Genomic DNA, 23,639 nt, shown 5'->3' on the forward strand with positions numbered 1-23,639 from the left:
TTTAAATAATAAAGTGATATATAAATATTAGGTGTTGTTTTTATAAAATCAATGGCTACACCTCCTTCTACTTTTCTTAACTTTTCCAAATACTGCTATAGATGAGACATTTCACATATATTTACACCTTTATATTCAAGACAATGATTGGTAACACCTACACCATTCTTTTGAAATGTTTTAAACTTCAGTTTAGGGTACTGTCTTAAATCTCAATATGCTTGGAAATGAAAAGAAGTGCAAAAAACACAATGTACTGATGCTGTGAATTCTGAATACCATATGCCCTGCATTTGTTCATAAATAATAAATGTTACCCTTTCTGAAAAGCTATCCTAAACATCTCAAATTTTCTATGTGACCTTTCAATCTGATGGAGAAGTCTCAAATGCAATATATTTAAATCTTCACTAATTATCTTTCCCTTTAAATATCTTCGTATTAGTCGATATTCTTTCAGTTTCCTAAAAAGCAAACAAATGAGAACACAGGTCAAATAATCAAAAAGCCTGTAGGCTTTCTTCAGCAAGCTCTGAATTTAGATGCTGAAATGATGTCATCACAGATGGGCCTACTTTGTCTTTCTCTGACATCCATCCCTTTATAATACAGTGGCCAACAGGAGCTCGGTGGATGGAGAGCTTTCATTCCTAGTGGTTCTGTGTATTGTTTTGTTTTCTCCTCACATATGTCACACATTTGGGATCCAGGATACAAGAAGTGTCGTGTCGCTCCTCTCCAGCACTCACGTCCACTCCATCATTCCTACCTTTTCCATAAACAACCCCACTCCTCTGGAGCACATGTCACCAGATTATTCCATCCACCACCATCCTAGGTTTTATATTATGCTATAGTCTTCTTCTATTTTCCTAGGAACTTTGCTTTTGGGGAGGGAGATTTTACTGGCCCCAGTCTTAAAAATTAAATTATGTGACTTTTTTGCTTAAAACTCTGCAATGGATTTCCTTCCAGCCCAATTAAAATGAAACTGACAACATTATCATGGCCTGCAGGCCCTCCTTGCTTCTTCACTGTGCTCCATAAACTCTGGCTTCCTTAGGGTCCTCAGAACATGCAAAGTATGCTCAAGATGTTTGCATTTCTGGCCTTTGTGTATACAATATATGTAATTTTATATATATATATATATATATATATACACACACACACATATATATGTATATGTGTGTATACATATATGTGTGTGTGTGTGTGTATATATATAAGCATACCTGGGAGATATTGTGTGTTCAGTTACAGATCACCACAATAAGGAGAATATCGCAATACAGTGAGTCACGTGACGTTTTTGGTTTCCCCATAAAGCAGCGTCAAAGTCATGTTGGTACTATACTGTGGTCTATTTAGTGTGCAATACCATTCTGTCTAAAAACAATGGGCACATCTTGATTTAAAAATGCTTCATTGCTAAAAAACGTGAGCCATCATCTGAGCCCTCAGGGAGTTGACATCTTTTTGCTGGTGGAGCGTCCTGCCTCCACGTGGACGGCTGCTGACCGATCAGGGTGTCACCACCCTCGTTGAAGGCTGGGGCGGCCGTGACGCTTTCTTAAAATAGGACAACGATGAAGTTTGCTGTATCAATTGACTCTTCCTTTCACTTAAACACTTAGATTTATGAATTGGCCTAATTTCAGTATTGTTCTGTCTCAGGGAATCGGGAGGCCCAAAGAGAGGAAAAGAGATGGAGGAATGGCCGGTCAGTGGGGCAGTCAGAACACACACAACATTTCTAGATTAAGTTCACTATCTTATATGGGTACAGTTCATGGCACCCCAAAACAATTGTAGTAGTAACATCAAAGGTCACTGATCACAGATCACCATGACGAGTATAATAATAATGAAAAAGTTGGAAATATTGCAAGAATTACCAAAATGTGACACAGAGACATAAAGTGAGCAATGCTGTTGCAAAAATGGTGCCAATAGATTTGCTGCAGTCACTGTTGCCATAAACCTTCAATTTGTGTAAAAACAAAAGAAAAAGAAAAACAAAACAAATCACAGTATCTGTGAAGCAGAAAAATGAGGCATGCCTGTAATATATAACGACATATACATATTATATAACTTGGTATATTCAATATATATATATTCATTGTATATTATTTTTTAAAATTTTTGTTGGAGTATAGTTGATTTAAAATGTTGTTAGTTTCTGCTGTACAGCAAAGTGAATCAGTTATACATATGCATATATCCACTCTTTTTTAGATCCTTTTCTCATATAGGTCATTACAGAGTATTGAGAAGAGTTCCCTATGCTATACAGTAGGTCCTTATTAGTTATATATTTTTTATATAGTAGTGTGTATATGTCAATCCCAGTCTCCCAATTTATCCCTCCCCCCCTTACCTCCCTGGTAACCATAAGTTTCTTTCCTACATCTGTGACTATTTCTGTTTTGTAAATAAGTTCATTTGTACTTTTTTTTTTAGATTCCACATTTAAGCGGTATATGATATTTTTCTTTCTCTGTCTGACTTACTTGCTCAGTATGACAGTCTCTAGGTCTGCCCACGGTGCTGCATATGGCATTATTTCATTCTTTTTTATGGCTGAGTAATATTCCATTGTATATATGTACCACATCTTCTTTATCCATTCCTCTGACAGTGGACATTTAGGTTGCTTCCATGTCCTAGCTATTGTAAATATATTCATTGTATTTTATTTATTATCTGCTCCACTCTGTACTGCCATACTATGTACTTTAATAATATAAATGAGAACTGAAACTCTGTATTGTTCACCCCGTCTCCCCAGTGATTTGAACAGTATCTGGTGCATAAAAGACTCTCAGATATTTCCTGAGCGAATGAATAAGTGAATGAGTGAATATATGAATGAATTATTCCAGCAGAAGTGCTAAAATTGAGCCTCATTGAGTTAGGTGCCCACCCCTGGTGTCAGAGAGAGGCATCTGCCTCTCCTGGATCAGGTGGATTAAGAGTGAAGTCTGGGTAATGTTTAAAGAAATTTTAAAGAAAATCTGGATGCTGTTACTTAAAGAGCAGAGTTTGCTGGGGAAGGAAGGAATGGATGTCTACTGTTTTATCCCCCTTCCCTCTTTCTGTCACCAATGCCAATATGTTAATACCTGGGAATAGGTTGCTCTGTATCTTTTGTCTTACTCCCTTCTCTCAAAATGTTGTTACTTCTTCTTTTGAAATATATTCTCTTTTATTTTCTTACTTTCCCTTACCACCATGTGGCATCGACTCTTAACTGTTTGTTGCTAATCTTTCTGCCCCCATGATGATCTCCCACCACCCAGGATCTCCTGAATATGGCTCTTATTCTGTCATCTAATAAAAAGAAATGCATGCTAGGTTCTTTCATCCATAATCAGACAGAACTTGTTAAAACATTCATGATTTTCCAATATGGACACTTCCTTCCAATCAGACTTATGTCCTTATTACTTATTCCTGAATATACCTTAGTTCATGTTTTCAGAGTCCACAATTTTAGTTCTAAAGTAGATTTTCCAGATAAGCTAGTCAAATCCTTTTGGGGGGACAGACACATGGAGAAGGAATGAAAAGAACTGAGGTCTGGAGAAGTTACCCCTAAAGAACAAAATTTCGGCACAATTACAACTTGACTCTGGGTATCTCTAGCCCTGGATCTGAGCTCCTTCTTTATGCCAGCCTTTTCCTGTTCTCTCCTGTGTCCTATACTCCCTTTCTACCTCCTGAACACCATTCTGCCCTCCGACCCAGCTGAGGTCTATCTCTTTCTGTAGTGTTCCTGATTACATAGTTTTCATAGGATTCCAAGTACTATTGAAATTACTAGCTATGCCGCGCACTTCTGTACTTCCTTTTGATGCTGCCTTTTGCAGTAAGGCCTGTGACATCATGATTTATAATAAGAAATATATTTTTTCTGTCTTGATCCATGTTTTCTGTCACACAGCTTCTAAAACCCTTGGGACTTCCTAAGTGATAAGTGCAATAAAGCTGAAATGGGTGTCTTTTGTTATGAATAACAAGTTCCTTTCAACCACACCTGAGTTCATGTCAATGAGGGGATTTTTGGAAAGCCCATAGGTAACTGTAAGATGGGGCTGGTTAGCAGGGGAACCAACCGTGTGATTAGAGAGTTGGAATTTGCAGCCTCGTCCTGACCTCTGGGAAGGAGAGAGGGGCAGGAGATTGAGTTCAGTCACCAGTGGCCAGTGATTTAATCATCATGCCTGCATCCTGTAGCCACCATACAAATCCAGAAGTTCAGGAGTTCAGAAAGCTTGGTAAGTGTAGGTGCTGGGAGGGTGGTACGTGTGGAGAGGGCTTGGCACCCCTTCGCACCCACCTTGCTCTATGCATCCCTTCCATCTGGCTGTTCCTGAGTTACATCCTTCATAATAAACCAGTAATCTAGTACGTAAACTGTTTTCCTGAGTCCTGTGAGCTGTGCAGCAAGTGATTGAATCTAAGGAGGGGGTCGTGGGAACCTCCAACGTATGGTCTGTCAGAAGCACAGGTGACAAACTGGACTTGAGATTGGCATCTGAAGTGGGGGTCATCTTGTGGGACTGAGCCCTTAACCTGTGGGATCTGAATCTATCTCCAGGTAGATAGTATTAGAATTAAGTTAAGTTATGGGACGCCAGCTGGTGTCCATAAAGAATTGTGTGATGTGTGGGAAAACCCCTACATCTGGTGTCAGAAATAAAGCACTGGGAGTAGAGGAGAAACGCAGAGGAGTATTTTTCTTCTTTCAGGCCTCATAAGGCTACAGATGTCTCAGAAGCAGGGTTCCAGGAAAGTTACTTGCTGTCTTTGTTGTTGTTAATATTCATATACCACCTAGCACCATGTTAAGCATATAGTTGATCCTTAAGTTAAAATTGTTTGGTGGCTTTTGTTGAATATTATTTAAGATAATATTTAGGGCTTCCCTGGTGACACACTGGTTAAGAATCCGCCTGCCGATGCAGGGGACTCGGGTTCGAGCCCTGGTCCAGGAGGATCCCACATGCCGTGGAGCAGCGAAGCCTGTGCGCCACAACTACTGAGCCTGCGCTCTAGAGCCCGCGAGCCATAACTACTGAGCCCGCGTGCCACAACTACTGAAGCCCATGTGCCTAGAGCCTGTGCTCCACAACAAGAGAAGCCACCGCAATGAGAAGCCCGTGCACTGCAACAAAGAGTAGCCCCCACTCGCCGCAACTAGAGAAAGCTCGCGCACAGCAACAAAGACCCAACACAGCCAAAAATAAATAAATTAAATAAATTAATTTTTTAAAAACCCATAATATTTAGATTAACCTATCTGCCATCAAGGATTTAATTCAGGTGATTTTAGTCAGGGATTCTCATTGGTATTGCTTTTGAAGCCAGAACAACCAACAGTGATATTAAAATTCAGCCATGGTTTAATAAAATAGTTAGATTTGTGGCTTCTTTGTAAAACTAAAAGCTGGTTAGAAAAATACCTAAAAAGAAAAAAAAAAACTTTTTACTATTTTCCTTAATTAAATGTTGTCAACAAGATGCAAAGAAGATGTCTATTTAAGTGATGAAATTTAAGACCTGAAGCTCAAATGGTTTTGTCCAATGAAGGATTGAAGTGGGTGTGGCTATTTTGAAAAAGCAGTGGTAGTATATAGCTTGAGGAAAACCAAGGAGAACACAACAAAAATCATTGCTAAAGAGGATCCCAGTTTCCAAAGCATGCAATTGTACATGTTATAGACTATTACCCACGATGCAGATTGTTGGAACCATCTTATGTTCTATAAAATAGTTTAAATCTTGAGGAAATATTTCAGTATGCTCCCTGTATTACTAGGTCTTACATTATACATTTTGTATTTTGGAGGCCAGGAGTATGACTGGAGAATGAGCGCTGGGTAACCAACTTTATACCACAAACTTACCTTTGTGATGTTTGTATGCAGTTAAACCAGAGCCTTCCATTTCAAAGCTGCTATGTACTTTTTTATTAAAAGCATCTCTTTACTTGCCTCTTATTAATTTTATAACTCTTAAAAGTTGTTATAAAAGAGATATTTCAAAAAGATGAAACTCCTGATTTTATATAGAAGCAAATTCAAAACCTTAGGTCAAGAATACAACAGATCAGCAATGTAATATAGTGTTTACGTTGTATCTTTTTGTGACTAAAAAAGTTCAGTGTTGTTTTTAAAATTTTTATTTCAATGTTTAGGAGATGATTTAAACAAATATAAAAGAGGATCTCATGTAGAATATAGCTTTCCAAAAACTAAAGTTATCTAAGGTAGGGACAGCTAGAATGTATATGTGAAATTAAGCAGCTCATGTTTAAAACAATTCACACATATATTTCTCGTTTATTTGACATATTCTAAAATATCATGGTCTCTTGATTTAAATCGTCCTTGCTTTAAATTGTAATTTTATACTGACATTTTTCCTATTATTAAATTCTTATTATTCTTTTTGAGTGTGGCATCTATGGCTTTCCCTATCCCTGTGCCCCCGTATTATCTTGCTTTATACGTATTATGCAGTAAATGTTTTATAAATGTTTGCTGATGAATGATAGCCATGCCCAAAGAAAATCCATTTGTTCTCTGCTGAAAAAATATAGACAATATGAACTTTCAACATAAAAAAAGATTCATGGCAAATGATTCTTGACAGAATCTTCTATAAATAAGAAAAATGAAATAAACATGTTTCTGATCCACTCATATATATTTATGCTAATAAAAGGTAGAAGTCCCCGGCCTCTGCACAACATATTCAATTGCTCTTTTTACCGAGCTGATGTTGAAAAAATTTTCAAATTTGTAATGATGGCATGGGAAGGTAACATAGAGAAGATTTTTAAAAAGCAAGAAATACAGTTGGATTCTGTGAAAATTGCTTATTTTGTACTTTAAATGTGAAATAATAGAACTCGTAATTTAAATGTTTACTGGATACTACAGTGCACGCCACAGTGTTTCATTCTTTTAACCTGTGTGTGCATTTCCACATATGAAAGGACCCATGGAAACTTTGGCCTAGTTCCCATTTAAAATTGGACTTGTTTTCAAATAAAGAATGTATAGAAGCTTTTTTCAAATTGTTTATGGTTTAGGGAATATGAAATCCCTCCACTGGATAAGAAAACTTATGTTTATTGTAGCACATAGAGAACATGGTTGGTTGTTTCTAAAGTATTTTCCCCTAATTTTCGAATCCCGTTTATTTTTCAGGCATTTCCTGGGAACGTCAACTCCGATAGTGTGGTTCGGCATGATTTACAGCATCCAGTAATCGCCCGCTATGTGCGCATTGTGCCTCTGGATTGGAACGGAGAAGGCCGCATTGGGCTCAGAATTGAGGTCTACGGCTGTTCTTACTGTGAGTACCATACTGTCGAAATTTGTGGTGGATTTTGTCATCTTCATTTAATTAGTAATTTTGTTATTTTGAATTATTTAATATTAGTTGCTTTCTCTGACAGTAAATTGCAATGTTTCTTTATATAAATAATATATAAGGTTGTTTGTATGTTATAAACATATATTTACATTTTTACGCAAACACACATATAAGAATATCTTAAGGACACCTTAAGTACAGGACTTGGGAAATGATTTCTGCTCAGTAGACTAAAACAGCAAAGCTTATTCATAAAGTTGCTTGAAGTCTCATGAAATATTTAAAAAACAGAAACTTACAACTCTTATTCATCTTTTTGACTCTGTGATGGATTTGAAAACAGTCTTAAGAACTTCCTTCTGGTTCTCTTTAATTATATATACCTTTTGTTATTTTAAAGCCAACCACTGAGTTTTAAGGTCAATTATATTTTATATGTCTAAAAGTTTTATTTGTTCCTTTAAAAAACTTACTCAGTCACCTAAAAAGTTTCTTTTCCTTTAATCGTGTTTTTGATTACCTTTTGTATTTTTTAAATACATTATATCTATGTCTCATGATTCCAATATATGGAGTTTTAGGGATTGGCATTCTGCTCTCTATTGTTTCAGCCAGTTTTGCCAGTGGTGCTTGTTTTCTCCTCCTCTTCCTCCTCCTCCTCTTAATTCTTTCCTTTCTTCCTTCTTCTTCTCAGCATTCTTATCTGCCTGTCCTTCTTGTCTTTAACTTTATGCTCATCCATCTTTTTGAACTGTGACCTCAGTTTCTTCAAAACTTTATCTGTGGAACTTCTTTTAGGTGAAGGTTGATGGTGGCTTCTTCTGGAGAAGATGGATCTTATTTGCTTCTATGAAGGCAGTACTAACACAGAGTTACTTCAAAGATTATTTGAGGCTTTTGGAGGCCACTAGGTACTACACCTTCAGTCTGCAAACACATGATTTGCAAACACTGGCTTTATTTTATGTGGCTGTGCCTCACGGCTTGCGGGATCTTAATTCCCCAACCAGGGATTGAACACGCGCCCTTAGCAATGAAAGCACTGAGTCCTAACCACTGGACCACTGGACCGCCAGGGAATTCCCCCAGACACTAGCTTTAGAATACGAAGTATCTGGTAAAATAGTCCTCTCCTCCCGGGAAGTTTTCCTTCCTGTTCCAGTTGCTGGGGGAGGAGGGTTGCTGGATACAGATAGGGCAGGGAATCAGGAGATCAGCTTCACGCAAGGAGTTTCCTATTAGACTCTCCCCTACCCCTTCCTGCAGACCCATAGTGACAAAAGCTTAACTGTAATCAGAAAATGCAAATGTCCTATTGGGCAAGCTTTTAAAAATTAACCAAACATTTGGTAGTTTATAATAAAAAATATATAAAGCTTTCACCTTTGTATGAATTTAGTACCTGTAATGATGACCAAATCATATTTATTCATGGGCAATACTGTTATGTGAAAACTGGGCTGGTTACTAAAAAAGGGCCAAAGAGATCATTTAATAAATTCTATAGGTGTTTCTTTTATTTGGTCATCACTTTATAGTAGCAAATATAATGAGTAGAGAGACAGATTTAGTTCTTCAGGAAGAAGATTTAACTTTTCAGAAGCCTAAAATGACCCTCAACATAAACTGGGAGCCTTTCTACTATGTGGTCTGGGTATTCATGGGCACAGAACTCTGTGTTCATACATATTCTAGCTTTCAGCATCATGATGGGAAGGCCAAAACAAAATGTTTTTGTCTGCACGACATATTTTCTAAGGAACATGTTCAGTTTTCAGTAAATGAAAAATAAGTAATATTCTCCATGGAAACATGATGTATGTAATTTATTTTATTAATAATTATTTATTGAGCAATTTCCATGGGTCATGATGTATGCTAAATGTTAATAATATCACAGTAAATAAGAAAAACATGCTAAGAGAGAAAGTGGAGCAATTAATCCAGTAGTAGTATTTATTAGGATACAAATAATGAGGGTTAAAATTTTCCCAAAGGCACACAGCCTAAGTGACAGAGCTGAAAGGGAAACCAGACATCTTGGTGGTACAAGAGCTCACCACCACTACTGTTTTCCTGCTCTTAAATTCTAACAAAGTGAACCCCATGTGACCTTCATCAGGTTGATAAGTCAATTATATTGACACCTCAGAAGCACCCATCAAGCCCCCTCCCAGTTACTACTACTTCTTAAAGGTAAATATTCACCTGATTTTTATCCCCATAGATTAGGGTAGTTTTTTTAATTTTAAAATCTCATACAAATGAAATTATAAAATATACATTATTTCCCCTCTGACTTCTTTTGTTCAAAATACTTGTGAAATCACCCATGTTGTTATTTGAGGTATTTGTTTATTTTCATGAATAATATTATTCTATTGTACGCCTATTCTACAATTATGTATTCATTTCGTGTTGATAAACATTGAGTTGTTTCCAGTTTTTGGTTATTTCAATAGAATTGCTATGAACATTTTTCATAGGTATAGAGCTAGGAAGGGGTAATACCAAATTAGGATATAGGTATGTTTAACTTTGATAATAATGAGAAAAATTTCCTAAAGTGGTTTTATCAATTTAGACTGTCAAAACCAATGTACTAGGGTTCCTAGTTGCGCCACAAATTCAGACATTTAGAAATGAACGTTTGAAAGTTTTAGCCATTCTGGTGCTTGTTCATTATATGCAGTTTAGTGTTAGTGAAAATTTTCCTGATTTTTGAGGAGGTTATGCTTACTGTAATTTGTATACCCTCTTTTTTGAAGGGTTTGTTCAAGAACTGTGCCCATACTTCTGTTGAATTGTCTTCTATTTATCTGTTTTTCTGTAGTTTTTAAAGCCAACCCTGTCTTTTTTTTTTTTTTTCTCTCTCATTCTCATTATGCTATATAGACATGCATCTTATTTTTGAGAAGGCTTTCTTTAAAAATGGCCATTTTAAAACCAGCACTGTCCATGAAGTTACTTTAGAATCCACAGTGAAGGGCAAAAGCAGCTTGCCAAAAAGCACATGGTCCGTTGACTCAAGTGTGGTTTAAAGTATGACAGTGTGTTCTATAATCATTTCAAGTAGCTTTGTAAAATGTTGAGTTAGTGCTATCACGAGATTTTCCATCAAGCCTGGGCCTTGGCAATCACAAGACATGAAGGAAAAATGCTTGAAGCTAAATAGGATGCTAGACTTTTCTAGTTTACAAACCTCTCTGGGGGGGGAAATAATCCTACACTTTGGGAAACTGGATTAATCTTTATACCAATAGATGCCAGTGGAGTAAATGATAAATTGGCAACATAAAGTAAGATAAAACTTTATACAAAGATGTCAATGTTCTAGATCTGCTTCAGCCACTAGCCACATGTGGTTATTGAGCACTTGAAATGTAGCTAAGACAACTGAGAACTAAGCTGTGTTTAATTTTCATTCATTTGAATTTGAGTTTAAGTAGCATGACTACTGGCTCCCGTATTGGATGGTACAGATTATAAGAACCAAAACGTCTGCTGCTTATTTTTCTCCTGTGTCCTTTTTCAAACATTTGTTATTTAAATGGCGGTCTCTAATTTTTTTTTTTCTTAGTTTGGAAAACGATAATTTAATCATCATGGAAGCTGTCTGTACTATCAAAAATTTATGACTGGTCATTCCTCTAACCAGGTCATTTTTCTAACCAATGTCCAGATCCCATTATTTTTCATGTATCTATGTATGAAGAATGCAAAATATACTTATGTCTTTTACAAGAAAAATATACATGATTATAATAAGAAAAAGATGTGTTAAACATATTTGTTATGGACAACTTTTCCAAAGTTAAACGATGATTTAAATTTACCTATACTGGAATTCAGACTAGAGTGGCCTCGTAGAAGATGGCCTTCTATTTCTTTTTTTTTTTTTCCATTTAGTGAGCTACTGCCTCAAGGGCTTTGTTTGAGTTTTCAGTGGGAAGGGAATCATGGATCTTTGAGAGGGGAAGTGTCCCTCAGATACACTCCCATTTGCCCCCTTAATAACAGCAATCCTGTATATTCCAGGGTCCAGCAAGGAGATACTAGGCTTTGATCACTCCTAGGGAAAAGAAATTAATTCTCTCATCTTCTTAGAAACCCTTTAGGGGGTTTATCTGAGATCTGTCTTATACCTGCAGGTTAAGGAACGGGTTTGTACTTCTTTTACTTCAAAGTTTGCCAGAAGAACTAGAGAAGGAAAAACGTCAGTATGAGGCTGCTTCTGTGGGAGTGTGTACCTACTGTAATTCCCCTTGTATTTGTCATCTTTCTTCTCTGCAGTCCTTCCATGGTCACTCTGTCATCTGAGAAGTTAGATACTTCTCAAGGTTGAAAGTAAGAAGTTCACTCTATTCCAGGTGGAGGGAGAAGTTTATTTCCAGGCCACTGCTTTTAAGCCTTTAGGGCTTCTGCTGTTTTTGTTTCCTGACTTGTCTTGATGATAATATGAATTCCAATTTCAATGAATTTAGACTCATTTTAAATCATTCTGCTCCCTCTACATTTGGTTTTCCCTCAAGTGTAGTTGAAATAAGTGCATGCTGTTATTTTTAAAACTTAATGATATTCCCAGTGTCTTCTGACTCAGTAAGCTTTCTCCCAAAACACTGATGCTAATCTTCTTACTCTGTACCAAAGGGGCTGCATGAAGCAGAAGGGAGAGGTCTCAGTCTAATAACTTTTAAAAATCATTTATGTCTGAAGCACTCAAACATGCATCTTACAAAAGCCCTACATGGTGCATTGATTAAAGCAGTGAGCATTTTCTGATTGCAAATACTAAATTAGCTTTTAACCAGAGTCTTCATAAAAGTAAGGTCAGCACCTTGGCAAACCAGGATACACACAAACCAAAGTAATTTTTATATATGCTTTCAATTTAGATGAATAATTAATAAAGCCTATATATATATGTTACCCAATGCAAATCCTGGTGGAAAAGAAGTGCCAGCCGGGGGCGGGGGGGAAATATATCAAGAGGTGCCGAGTACAGTTAGAAGAAGGACAGTGTTTTGGCCTTTTCATGCTGTGCCAATGGGAATATTCTCTCCTAGGGACCACAGACTAACTGCCGTAGCTCCTGTGCTGCCTAGGCAAGAGATGCTGCCAGGTGTATGTATGTTAGGTTCCCAGGGCTGTCGTAACAAAATACCACAAACTGTGTAGCTTAAGACAACAGAGATTTATTCTCTCATGGTCCTAGAGAGCATAAGTCTAAAATTAAGGTGTTAGCAGAGTTGGTTCCTTCTGGAGGCTCAGAGAGAGGAACCATCCCATGCCTCTCCTCTAGCATCTGGTGGTTGCTAGCAATTCTTGGTGTTCCCTGACCAGTGTTGCCACATCATTCCAGTGCCTGCCTCTGCCTTCACGTGGCCGTCTTCCCTCTGTGTGTCTATGTCTCTGTGTCTTCACATGACCTTTTTACAAGGACACTGGTCGTTGGATTTAGGATCTACTCTAATTCAGAATGACCTCATCTTAAAGGAACTAATTACATCTGTGAAGACCCTATTTCCAAATAAGGCCACATTTTGAGTTGCTGGGTGGTTATGAATTTGGGGGAAACATTATTCAATCCAGTGCAACATTTATTCATTAAAATTGGTAAGAATTTCTGTGTAGATCAGTTTAGCTGGGCAGAAAAATAAAAACACTTCTGAATGTCAACCCATGTTTTCCTATTTACGTTAGATGTTTCATTTTGCGTAATACTTGTATTATTGTATTTTGTGTTCATCACACCCACACATATGTGAAGTAAAAGATTTGTATGTTGCTTGAGGATCTATATATTTTGACACAGATTCATCAATCCATTAGCATTTATCGAATTTGATCTGTAAAGTATTTTTCTAATTTAAAATCTAAAATGCAAATCAGATCATATCACGCCTGTGCTTAAAACACTTTATGATCCTACATTTGCCTATAAAATCCAAGTTGTTAGCTTGAAATATAGTGCTGTCCCTATTACCTCTGCCATCTTAATGTTCTGTCATTTCCATGTTGTACTTTATGCTCCACTAATACAAACTATGCATATTTCCAAATACATGACCTGCTTCCATAACATGTGTTCATCCTAGATACCCTCCCCAACTGCAGTACCCTCTCCATCATTCTTCTGACCAAATTGTCTTATCCTCCAAGATTCACTTGAGATGCAATTTCCAACAAGAAGATTTCTCTGAATTTCCAGAATGAAGCACATCATTTTTTCTTTACTCCTTTTACACTATGTAAATATTTTTAGTGGAATATTCATCAAAACATTCCAAAATATAGCAGACTGTAAGATATTGGGGGGACCGGGCAGACACAGTCATCTTAGCTGTCATTGGCATCCCACTAATTAGCAGACTCCCTGCACGCACTTAATGTTTGCTGAACTGAACTAATGTCAGATGTAAATGATGCAGACCTACCTTATTCCCTCAGTGAAAATTGATTACTATTTACTACTTGATGTTGTATAAATTCCTTCATTGGTTGAACAGGGTATGATATTTTTATTACGAATACACATTTCTTTTTATTAATGTTATTCAAATTATGCTTTTTGATGGTATATTTTCCTTTTTTTTTAATTGGAGTATAGTTGTCTTACAATGCTATGTTAGTTTCTACTGTACAGTGAAGTGGAGTTCCCTGTGCTATACAGTAGGTCCTTATTAGTTATCTATTTTATACATAGTAGTGTATATATGTCAATCCCAATCTCCCAATTCATCCCACCCCTCCCCTTTCCCCCCTTGGTGTCCATACATTTGTTCTTTACATCTGTGTCTCTATTTCTGCCTTGCAAACCGGTTCATCCGTACCATTTTTCTAGATTCCACATATATGTCTTAATATACGATACTTCTTTTTCTCTTTCTGACTTACTTCACTCTGTATGACAGTCTCTAGGTCCATCCACGTCTCTACAAATGACCCGATTTCATTCCTTTTTATGGCTGACTGATATTCCATTGTATATATGAACCAGATCTTCTTTATCCATTCGTCTGTCGATGGACATTTAGGTTGCTTCCATGACTTGGCTATTGTAAATAGTCCTGCAATGAACATTGGGGTGCATGTGTCTTTTTTTTTTTTAACATCTTTATTGGACTATAATTGCTTTACATTGTTGTGTTAGTTTCTGCTGTATAACAAAGTGAATCAGATATACATATACTTATATCCCCATATCCCTTCCCTCTTGCGTCTCCCTCCCACCCTCCCTATCCCACCCCTCTAGGTGGACACAAAGCACCGAGCTGATCTCCCTGGGCTATGTGGCTGCTTCCCACTAGCTATCTATTTTACATTTGGTAGTGTATGTATGTCAGTGCCACTCTCTCACTTATTCCCAGCTTACCCTTCCCTCTCCCCGTGTCCTCAAGTCCATTCTCTAGGTGTACATCTTTATTCCTGTCCTGCCCCTAGTTTCCTCAGAACCATTTTTTTTTTTTAGATTCCAGATATATGTGTTAGCATACGGTATTTGTTTTTCTCTTTTTGACTTACTTCACTCTTTATGACAGATTCTAACTCCATCCACCTCACTACAAATAACTCAATTTCATTTCTTTTTATGGCTGAGTAATATTCCATTGTATAGTGTGCCACATCTTTATCCATTCATCTGTTGATGGACACTTAGGTTGCCTCCATGTCCTGGCTATTGTAAATAGAGCTGCAGTGAACATTGTGGTACATGACTCTTTTTGAGTTATGGTTTTCTCAGGGTGTATGCCAAGTAGTGGGATTGCTGGGTCGTATGGTAGTTCTATTTTTATTTTTTTAAGGAACCTCCCTACTGTTCTCCATAGTGGCTGTATCAATTTACATTCCCACCAACAGTGCAAGAGGGTTCCCTTTTCTCCACACCCTCTCCAGCATTTATTGTTTGTAGATTTTTTGATGATGGCCATTCTGACTGGTGTGAGGTGATACATCATTGTAGCTTTGATTTGCATTTCTTTAATAATTAGTGATGTTGAGCATCTTTTCATGTGCCTCTTGGCCATCTGTATGTCTTCTTTGGAGAAATGTCTATTTAGGTCTTCTGCCCATTTTTTGATTGGGTTGTTTGCTTTTTTTGATATTGAGCTTCATGAGCTGTTTATATATCTTGGAGATTAATCCTTTGTCAGTTGCTTCATTTGCAAATATTGTCTCCCATTCTGAGGGTTGTCTTTTCACCTTGTTTATGGTTTCCTTTGCTGTGCAAAAGCTTTTAAGCTTCATTAGGTCCCATTTGTTTATTTTTGTCTTTATTTCCATTACTCTAGGAGGTGGGTCAAAAAAGATCTTGCTGCAATTTATGTCAAAGAATGTTCTTCCTATGTTTTCCTCTAAGAGTTTAATAATGTCTGACCTTACATTTAGGTCTTTAATCCATTTTGAGTTTATTTTTGTGTATGGTGTTAGGGGCTGTTCTAATTTCATTCTTTTACATGTAGCTGTCCAGTTTTCCCAGCACCACATATTGAAGAGACTGTCTTTTCTCCATTGTATATCCTTGCCTCTTTGTCATAGATTAGTTGACCATAATGTGTGGGTTTATCTCTGGGCTTTCTGTCCTGTTCCATTGATCTATATTTCTGTTTCTGTGCCAGTACCATATTGTCTTGATTACTGTAGCTTTGTAGTATAGTCTGAAGTCAGGGAGTCTGATTCCTCCAGCTCTGTTTTTTGGTTTTTTTCCCTCAAGATTGCTTTGGCTCTCCATAGCACAGGGAAATCAGCTTGGTGCTTTGTGACCACCTAGAAGGGTGGGATAAGGAGGGTGGGAGGGAGACACAAGAGGGAGGGGATATGGGGATATATGTATACATATAGCTGATTCACTTTGTTATAGAGCAGAAACTAACACAACATTATAAAGCAATTATACTTCGATAACGATGTTAAAAAAAAAAATGATTGCTTTGGCTATTCAGGGTCTTTTGTGTCTCCATACAAATTTTAAGATTTTTTGTTCTAGTTCTTTGAAAGATGCCATTGGTAATTTGATAGGGATTGCATTGAATTTGTAGATTGCTTTGGGTAGTATAGTCATTTTCACAATATTGATTCTTCCCATCCAAGAACATGGTATATCTCTCCATCTGTTTGTGTCATCTTTGATTTCTTTCAATAGTGTCTTATACTGAGTACAGGTCTTTTACCTCCTTAGGTAGGTTTATTCCTAGGTATTTTATTCTTTTGTTGCAATGGTGAATGGGATTGTTTCCTTAATTTCTCTTTCAAACAGGGTATGATTCTATCACATCATACTGAATGGTGCTCTAGGGACCTACAGAATGTTGAAATAATTGCTAAACTGAATGTCTTAATAGGTGTACCAGAAGAGCCATATTAAAAAAGAAAGAACTCAGTATTTCTTTTTCTAGTTAAATATTTCTAGACCTTGTGTTATTTCTATTTAAGATTATCTTAAAGCACAATTTCATGAGGCTGCTTCATGGATTACAAATATAAATTGCTTAGCATCAGAGGGGAAAATACCACACTCATTAATTAACTTGAAATTTATATTGAGTGATGTGAAAATAAAAGTAAATTCATATAAAAATAGATTTAATAGCTCTCAAAGTCAAGTTATACATAGTAAAGAGATAATTAAAATTGTCATGCCAGTATGTTATGTATGCAAGGACATGCTGTGATCTTAAGCTTGTGTGCAGTTAGATAAAATATGAATACATTTGCTGTGTATAACCAGAAATGGTCTTGCTATTAAGAGAAATAGGATTTAGATTCAAGCACATGTTGTATTCTTTGGTTCTTTAAAAAGTAGATTGTATTTCAAACTGGAATTGGAATATTTTATAATAGACTATTTCTATATATCTAACTGTGGTTCACCTCTGTGGTGATAACGCAGCAACTGATCATTCTTGCACTAGTAGTCTGCTGTTTGTTGAGATGGTGAAAATATACTGGATCATTTGTGTCACAGTCTTTACTTTTTTAGCAATCTAAATTTAAAAGTATAGATATTGGGCTTCCCTGGTGGCGCAGTGGTTGAGAGTCTGCCTGCCAATGCGGGGGACACGGGTTCGAGCACTGGTCTGGGAGGATCCCGCGTGCCGCGGAGCGGCTCGGCCCGTGAGCCACAATTGCTGAGCCTGCGCGTCTGGAGCCTGTGCTCCACAACAGGAGAGGCCGCAGCGGTGAGAGGCCCGCGCACCGCGATGAGGAGTGGCCCCCGCTTGCCGCAACTGGAGAAAGCCCTCGCACAGAAACGAAGACCCAACACAGCCATAAACAATAAATAAATAAATTTAAAAAAAAAAAGTATAGATATTAAAAGATAATAAGGTACTATCATTTTATGTAATAAAAAGTCAGGTACGCAGTGGGTCTCATCCCTGGATTGAAATTTGAGGATGACACTTGCATTGAAATGAGATTTATGATAATGAAGAACAAAGAAGTTCATTCTCATTTTTCGTGTCTGTGGAGACACAAGCTATCAGCATTTAATTAATTTTTTCCAGTGTAATTTATTTACTTGGAAAACAGTTACTATTGAGTCTGTTCAATGAGAAGGCATAGGAAGTATAACATTCTACTTAAGTACAAGACAGTCACAAATGACAGCTAGTTCATATTTTGGAGAAATACTTAGTAAGTCAACTGATTTAGAGTTAGGGTTACATTATATTGCTTACTACAAAATCTAACTTTAAATTTACCCTCAGGAATTTTCAAAGTTCACTTATAAAATCAACAATGTTGACTTAAAGCAAACCAGAATTATTAGTACAGAATAACATGTAATCAGACCCATGTTTGCAGCCCCAAATTAGGAATAATCATATACTTCTATTATGGAATAAGAGAGGATATATTTGTATTGCAAATATTATTCCAAAATTATTTTCATAAAACAATTTTCCAAGAAAAATAAACATATTAAAACAAAGCATAATATTTTCTGATAATTGACTGAAGATAAGAATAAAATAACAAAAAATGACCATGCTTCAGCATGGTTTACAAATAAGGCATTTTGATTAAAACAAAGAGCTGTATGTGTACTCTACCAGAACTTTAAAAAGTTCCCAAGAGACCTCCCAGCCCAATCCCGTATTGGACTAATGAGGAAACCAAAACTCACAGGTTTATGTGACTTGCATAAAAGAGTTAATTGCAGACCTAGGAACCCTGCATAGCAGTCTAGAGCATTGCTTCCTCTCTGACATTTGATACCTCTCCCCTCTTGTTAATTATTCTTTTCTTCTTCTCCATCCACAAGGACTTTTATAATTACAGCAATGACCTACAGAAAATGTTTGTAGATTCTAGTGACTAAAACATTGTCACAGTTTTCACCATAAGAACATATAGAAGGAGATATTTAACAAGAAAAATATCTCAGTAATATCGCACATCCCAAATGTCCAGTAGGACAATTTAAATGACTGATCTTCAAAATACACTCATTTGAGGACAGCTTGCAAACAACACAACTCAAGCTTTCTTTGCATTTTTGTGCAGAAAGTTGATCAACATCAGTATATGTCTAGAGGAAATCTCAGCTCCTGAGATATTTTAGCTCCTTTTTACGTGTATGTTAATCCTTATATATGTTAGGTGATTACAAAGAGTATTAAAGTCCAAGTTACAGTTATGCAGTTCATCAATATTTTACTTATAATCCTTGTTTGATGTGAGGAAAGTAAAATTTAAAATGCTGCAAATATATACTAAGAGATTTTTTTTTATTAGCTTTTATTCTTGAGTTGTTAGTCTTAATTATCACCTATTTAAATTAACTTAGCTAAGGAGATAAGAACAAATATTTAGGATGGCAATTATCACCCTCATGAATTAAAAGTAACAATATAATAAAATAATCATCTAGTATGCTGACTTCTAAATTTCCAGCAACCCAGATTGCTTGGATATATCACTTAAAAATTAGAAATCAGTCATTTTAAAACATTTGATCATTTTATTCCTATGCGACTAGTGTCAGATCCTTCATACCAAGACTTGAAGAGAATTATCACAGTTTTCTTTTTTATACTTCTATTCTGGATGGAGCGCATATGTAGTATTTTCTTATGCTCCAGAAAGTGTCATATTAGTCTTTTCAGCCTTTCATCCTTGCTTTGGTGGGCTGGGAGGAGTTAAAGAAGCTGTCCTATGTTCCATTTCACTCCCAGTTACTGGGAGAATGATCTTAGGGGAGAAAGAAGGTAATTGATCTGGACCAATTTCTTTAAACATTCCAATAACTGTACCCCCAAGCACCCCCAAATAATTATCTCTTCTAGGAGAAAAGTCCCTATCTATGGAATGTTTTGAGCAAGATATCCCCGTTTTTGGTTGCTTTCCCTCTCTAGATTTATGTTCACAGCTCCCTGGAAAATAACTCATAAGCTAGGTAATCACTGAGGTGTTGAATGGAGATGTTTCATAACCTAAACACTCAGGAATAAGCAGGAACTATGCCTGACTCCTGAGATAAGGGAGGAGTTTTGGCTAGGGAACCTTATCCGTGGGAGCAGGGTGTGAGGGAAATTTGGCGGTAGGTTATTTTAGACCCTCCTGGTTTTTCTTAGATGTCAACGTATGCATACTACTGGGCCTTAATTTTAGGCCTTATACCAAAGTCTCTTGATTGCTTATTTCCTGAAATTATTGGTAAAATTAGGCTCTGGATAAGACCTTTATCTGTGTAAATGTGATTTCACCATGTGATCCAAATATCACCACATGGATTGTATTAATTACTAGCCTTGGTCATATCAGCAACATGCAAAACCACATGCAACATTCTTCCTCCCCTGCAATCAGCCTACTGTCTATCAGGTTGTGTATATTGAGTGGTTTGTGCTATTTTAAACTTGCTCTATCAGCCATATTTGTGTATTGTACCAAATGAATCTAGAGAATTGCAAGTATTTGCTTACACTTACTTAGAAATGTAAATGTTTTAATATTTGGGAGGGGAATCCTCTTTCCTATGGCATGGTGCTTATATAGAAAAGATAAGTCTTTCCCTCAAATCATTTTTACAAGGTTGTCCTATGTTGCAAAGGATTAGGTGAAAATATGATTAAACTCACTCTCTTAAGTGTTTGACTCTGAGCACAATTGGTTTAATGATCTCTCTGATTAACCTCTACTCCAAATTTAGAGTAGAGTTGTATCCATCTATTACCAGGATGCTTTCAGTTGACCCAAAATAAAGTATATTTACTAATGCTAGAGTCAGCAGTCAAAAAGCAAATTCAGTAATTATTACAGCACAACCCAGTGAGACGTCCAGAAGCATGTCTGAGGGGTAGAGCAGAACAAGGGGTTTCAATTCCTTCTTCAAAGGAGCTTTTTTCAACCATGTTTAAGGTAAAACATAACACAAATTCATTTAAAGCCATGCTACAAGGGAAGTCCTCTTAATTCAAGATCATAAGATGACTGGAGAATGCATTGTGTTTCCTCCTTTGTCAGCCAACAATGTAGACTTATTCTGGACTTGGCTCAAAACCGCTCAGCAGGACTTCCCTGGTGGCGCAGTGGTTAAGAATCTGCCTGCCAATGCAGGGGACACGGGTTTGAGCCCTGGTCCGGGAAGATTCCACATGCCGCAGAGTAACTAAGCCCGTGTGCCACAACTACTGAGCCCGTGTGTCACAACTACTGAAGCCCACGCACCTAAAGCCCGTGCTCCGCAACAAGAGAAGCCACCGCAATGAGAAGCCTGCACACCATAACGCAGAGTAGCCCCGGCTCGCCGCAACTAGAGAAAGCCCGCGTGCAGCAATGAAGACCCAATGCAGCCAAAAATAAAAAATAAATAAAATAAAAAGAAAGAAGTGCTTCAATCAATAATAATTTATAAAATAAAAAAAAAAAAACCACTCAGCATAATGGTAGAATCTCCTCCATCTCTCACATGACCTTCCACAGTCACTCTAGATCACCTCACCTCCTGCTTTTATAATTTGTGGCATTCATTCTTTCTTTATTCTTTATTTTTTTCTTAGTTTTGTAACTTTCTTCTAAAATAAAAGAATAAATAAACGTTTTAAAACAAATCGTATTTTATACTTTGCTCACGGTGAATATCAGTATAGGTCAAAGTCTCTCCTTGACACTTTTGATGTTTTTGACCAGATAATTTATTGTTAGACATGGTGGGGAAGAGAATGCCCTGCTCACTGTAGAATCGTAAGCAGCATCCCTTAGATACTGGTTGTACCTCATGCCTCCTCCAGTTTTGACAACCAGAATTGACACCAGACATTAGGAAATGTCTCCTGGGGGAAGGCAGGGATGCAAAATTGCCCCCGGTGAGAACTGCTTGCATAGGTGGTGCTAGTCACCTGGTAATTGGTTTGTTACATTGTTAGTCACTTTGAAATAAAGGAAATAGACACACTGTTGGAATCAGTTTAATTTTTATTTCATCTGTATTTTAGTGCCTGCTATGTGCAGAAAGTATATCCTGCATGCTGAGATTTCCTTAGACTTAATATTGATAAGGGTGATAGTCATGGTATTATACTGTACTTATATAGATAAATCTCCTATGTATGCACTGTAGATGGAAACACTACTATATCACCTTATTGGTATTAGTATTGAAAGGAAAAGTGACCCCTTGAATTCTCATATCTTTTATCTGTGCTATTTGTCGAGAATCATGCAAAATTTCTTCTAATTTTCTAAAATACAAGCTGTTTTATTTTGATTAATAGTCAGATCATCATTACTTTGTCATTAGTTATGTAGTCTTTTCAGCTAGGATCAGTTTGAATCTATATTCTTTTTTTGGCTGTTTTTTTTTACATTTTCCTTAATGTGAATTTAAGTTTGACTGCATCCTTTACCTAGTTTGAGCCAAGTATTATTTGTATGGTTGTTCCTTTACATTTTACTTTTTCCAATAGACAGTTAAAAACCATAGACATATTATAGCATATGCCTTGCTAATAGTCTACAAATTCATATTGTTTTCACGTACTCCATTCAGATTTGAGAAACACTGACCTTTAATGTATAGTGTAAAGGCTGATTTTCTCTGAAAGAGAGGAAATAAATACATAAGTAAAATGAAGTTTTGTCCTACTTCTCAACTTCCTTTTCAAAGGGCTGCATGCCTACTGACTAAGGAAAGAAGGAAGGCCTGGTTTTGCATTTTTAATAACACTTCCGTTGACCACATAACGCCATGTGACCCAGTGAATATGTTCAGTAATCTGTGTCAGGTCTGTGCAATCCATATGAAATGCTATGCCACCTTCTTCTTCCCTACCTCATAGGCCTGTGGTAAGAAATGGAATGATGAGATACAAGTGAATGCTTTTTGGATTTTGAGAGTAGAATCCCTGTATCATCTTAATCATGTTGATTCAGAGATGTACATAGTGGGGCGTAATATGTAGAAAGAACCATGCTCTATATAGAGGTTCAAACAGTTTCTTTAGTGGATGATGTCATTAAATTGGTTTGGCTGATTTTATATTGCTATAAATTGAACTGATCAAATCCGAGCTCTCTGGATAGTTCCAGGCAGCTTCAATATGGTTTAGCTAATTCACTTATTTCATCATAATATTGACCACAAGTTGTTTTTTTTTTTTTTTTTTTTTTTTTTTTTTAGTAAGAGGAAATTTGATAACTTTTTTGGGGGTGGAAGTAAAGTATAGGAATGTTGTTGGTTGTGATCTTATTTCCTGTAATATCCTGGGGCCACATTTTAAAATTAAGTATATCACTATTTCCTTGCTTGCTTTTCTTTAGAAAATTGGTATTTTTTTTTTTTTTATTGAAGTATAGTTGATTTACAATGCTGTGTTAATTTCTGCTGTACAGCAAAGTGATTCAGTTTTACTTATGTATATATACATTCTTTTAAAAATTCTTTTCCATTATGGTTTATCACAGGATATTGAATACAGTTTCCCATGCTATACAGTAGGACTTTGTTTTTTATATCCATTCTATATATAATGGTTTTCGTCTGATAACCCCAAACTCCCAATCCATTCCTCCCCCACCCCTCCTTCCCCCATGCTTGCCTTTCAGTTAAGGAAAAAGAGGGTGATTTGGTTAACTAAACTATCATTTGTTTAGATTAATTCTCACTAGTTTGAATCAGAAATATATCTGCTAGGAAATATCGGATCTAGGAGCTGAGAAATAACTACTGTTTATTAAGTGTTTGTTTGGTTTTTTTTACATCTTTGTTGGAGTATAATTGCTTTACAATCTTGTGTTAGTTT

The 23,639-nt window shown here is 36.6% G+C and overlaps 1 protein-coding gene across 1 annotated transcript in view; it reads left to right on the forward strand.

The window, feature by feature from the left end:
• CNTNAP2 (contactin associated protein 2) overlaps positions 1–23,639 on the forward strand; it is a 1,784,833-nt gene that overhangs the window by 545,666 nt on the left and 1,215,528 nt on the right. The window contains exon 4 of the mRNA XM_068550150.1: positions 7,224–7,371. Coding sequence (XP_068406251.1) covers positions 7,224–7,371 — 148 coding nt within the window. The remainder of the gene's footprint in view (positions 1–7,223; positions 7,372–23,639) is intronic.

This window comes from Eschrichtius robustus, chromosome 8, assembly GCF_028021215.1.
Source record: "Eschrichtius robustus isolate mEscRob2 chromosome 8, mEscRob2.pri, whole genome shotgun sequence".
In the NCBI taxonomy this organism is placed as follows: domain Eukaryota; kingdom Metazoa; phylum Chordata; class Mammalia; order Artiodactyla; family Eschrichtiidae; genus Eschrichtius; species Eschrichtius robustus.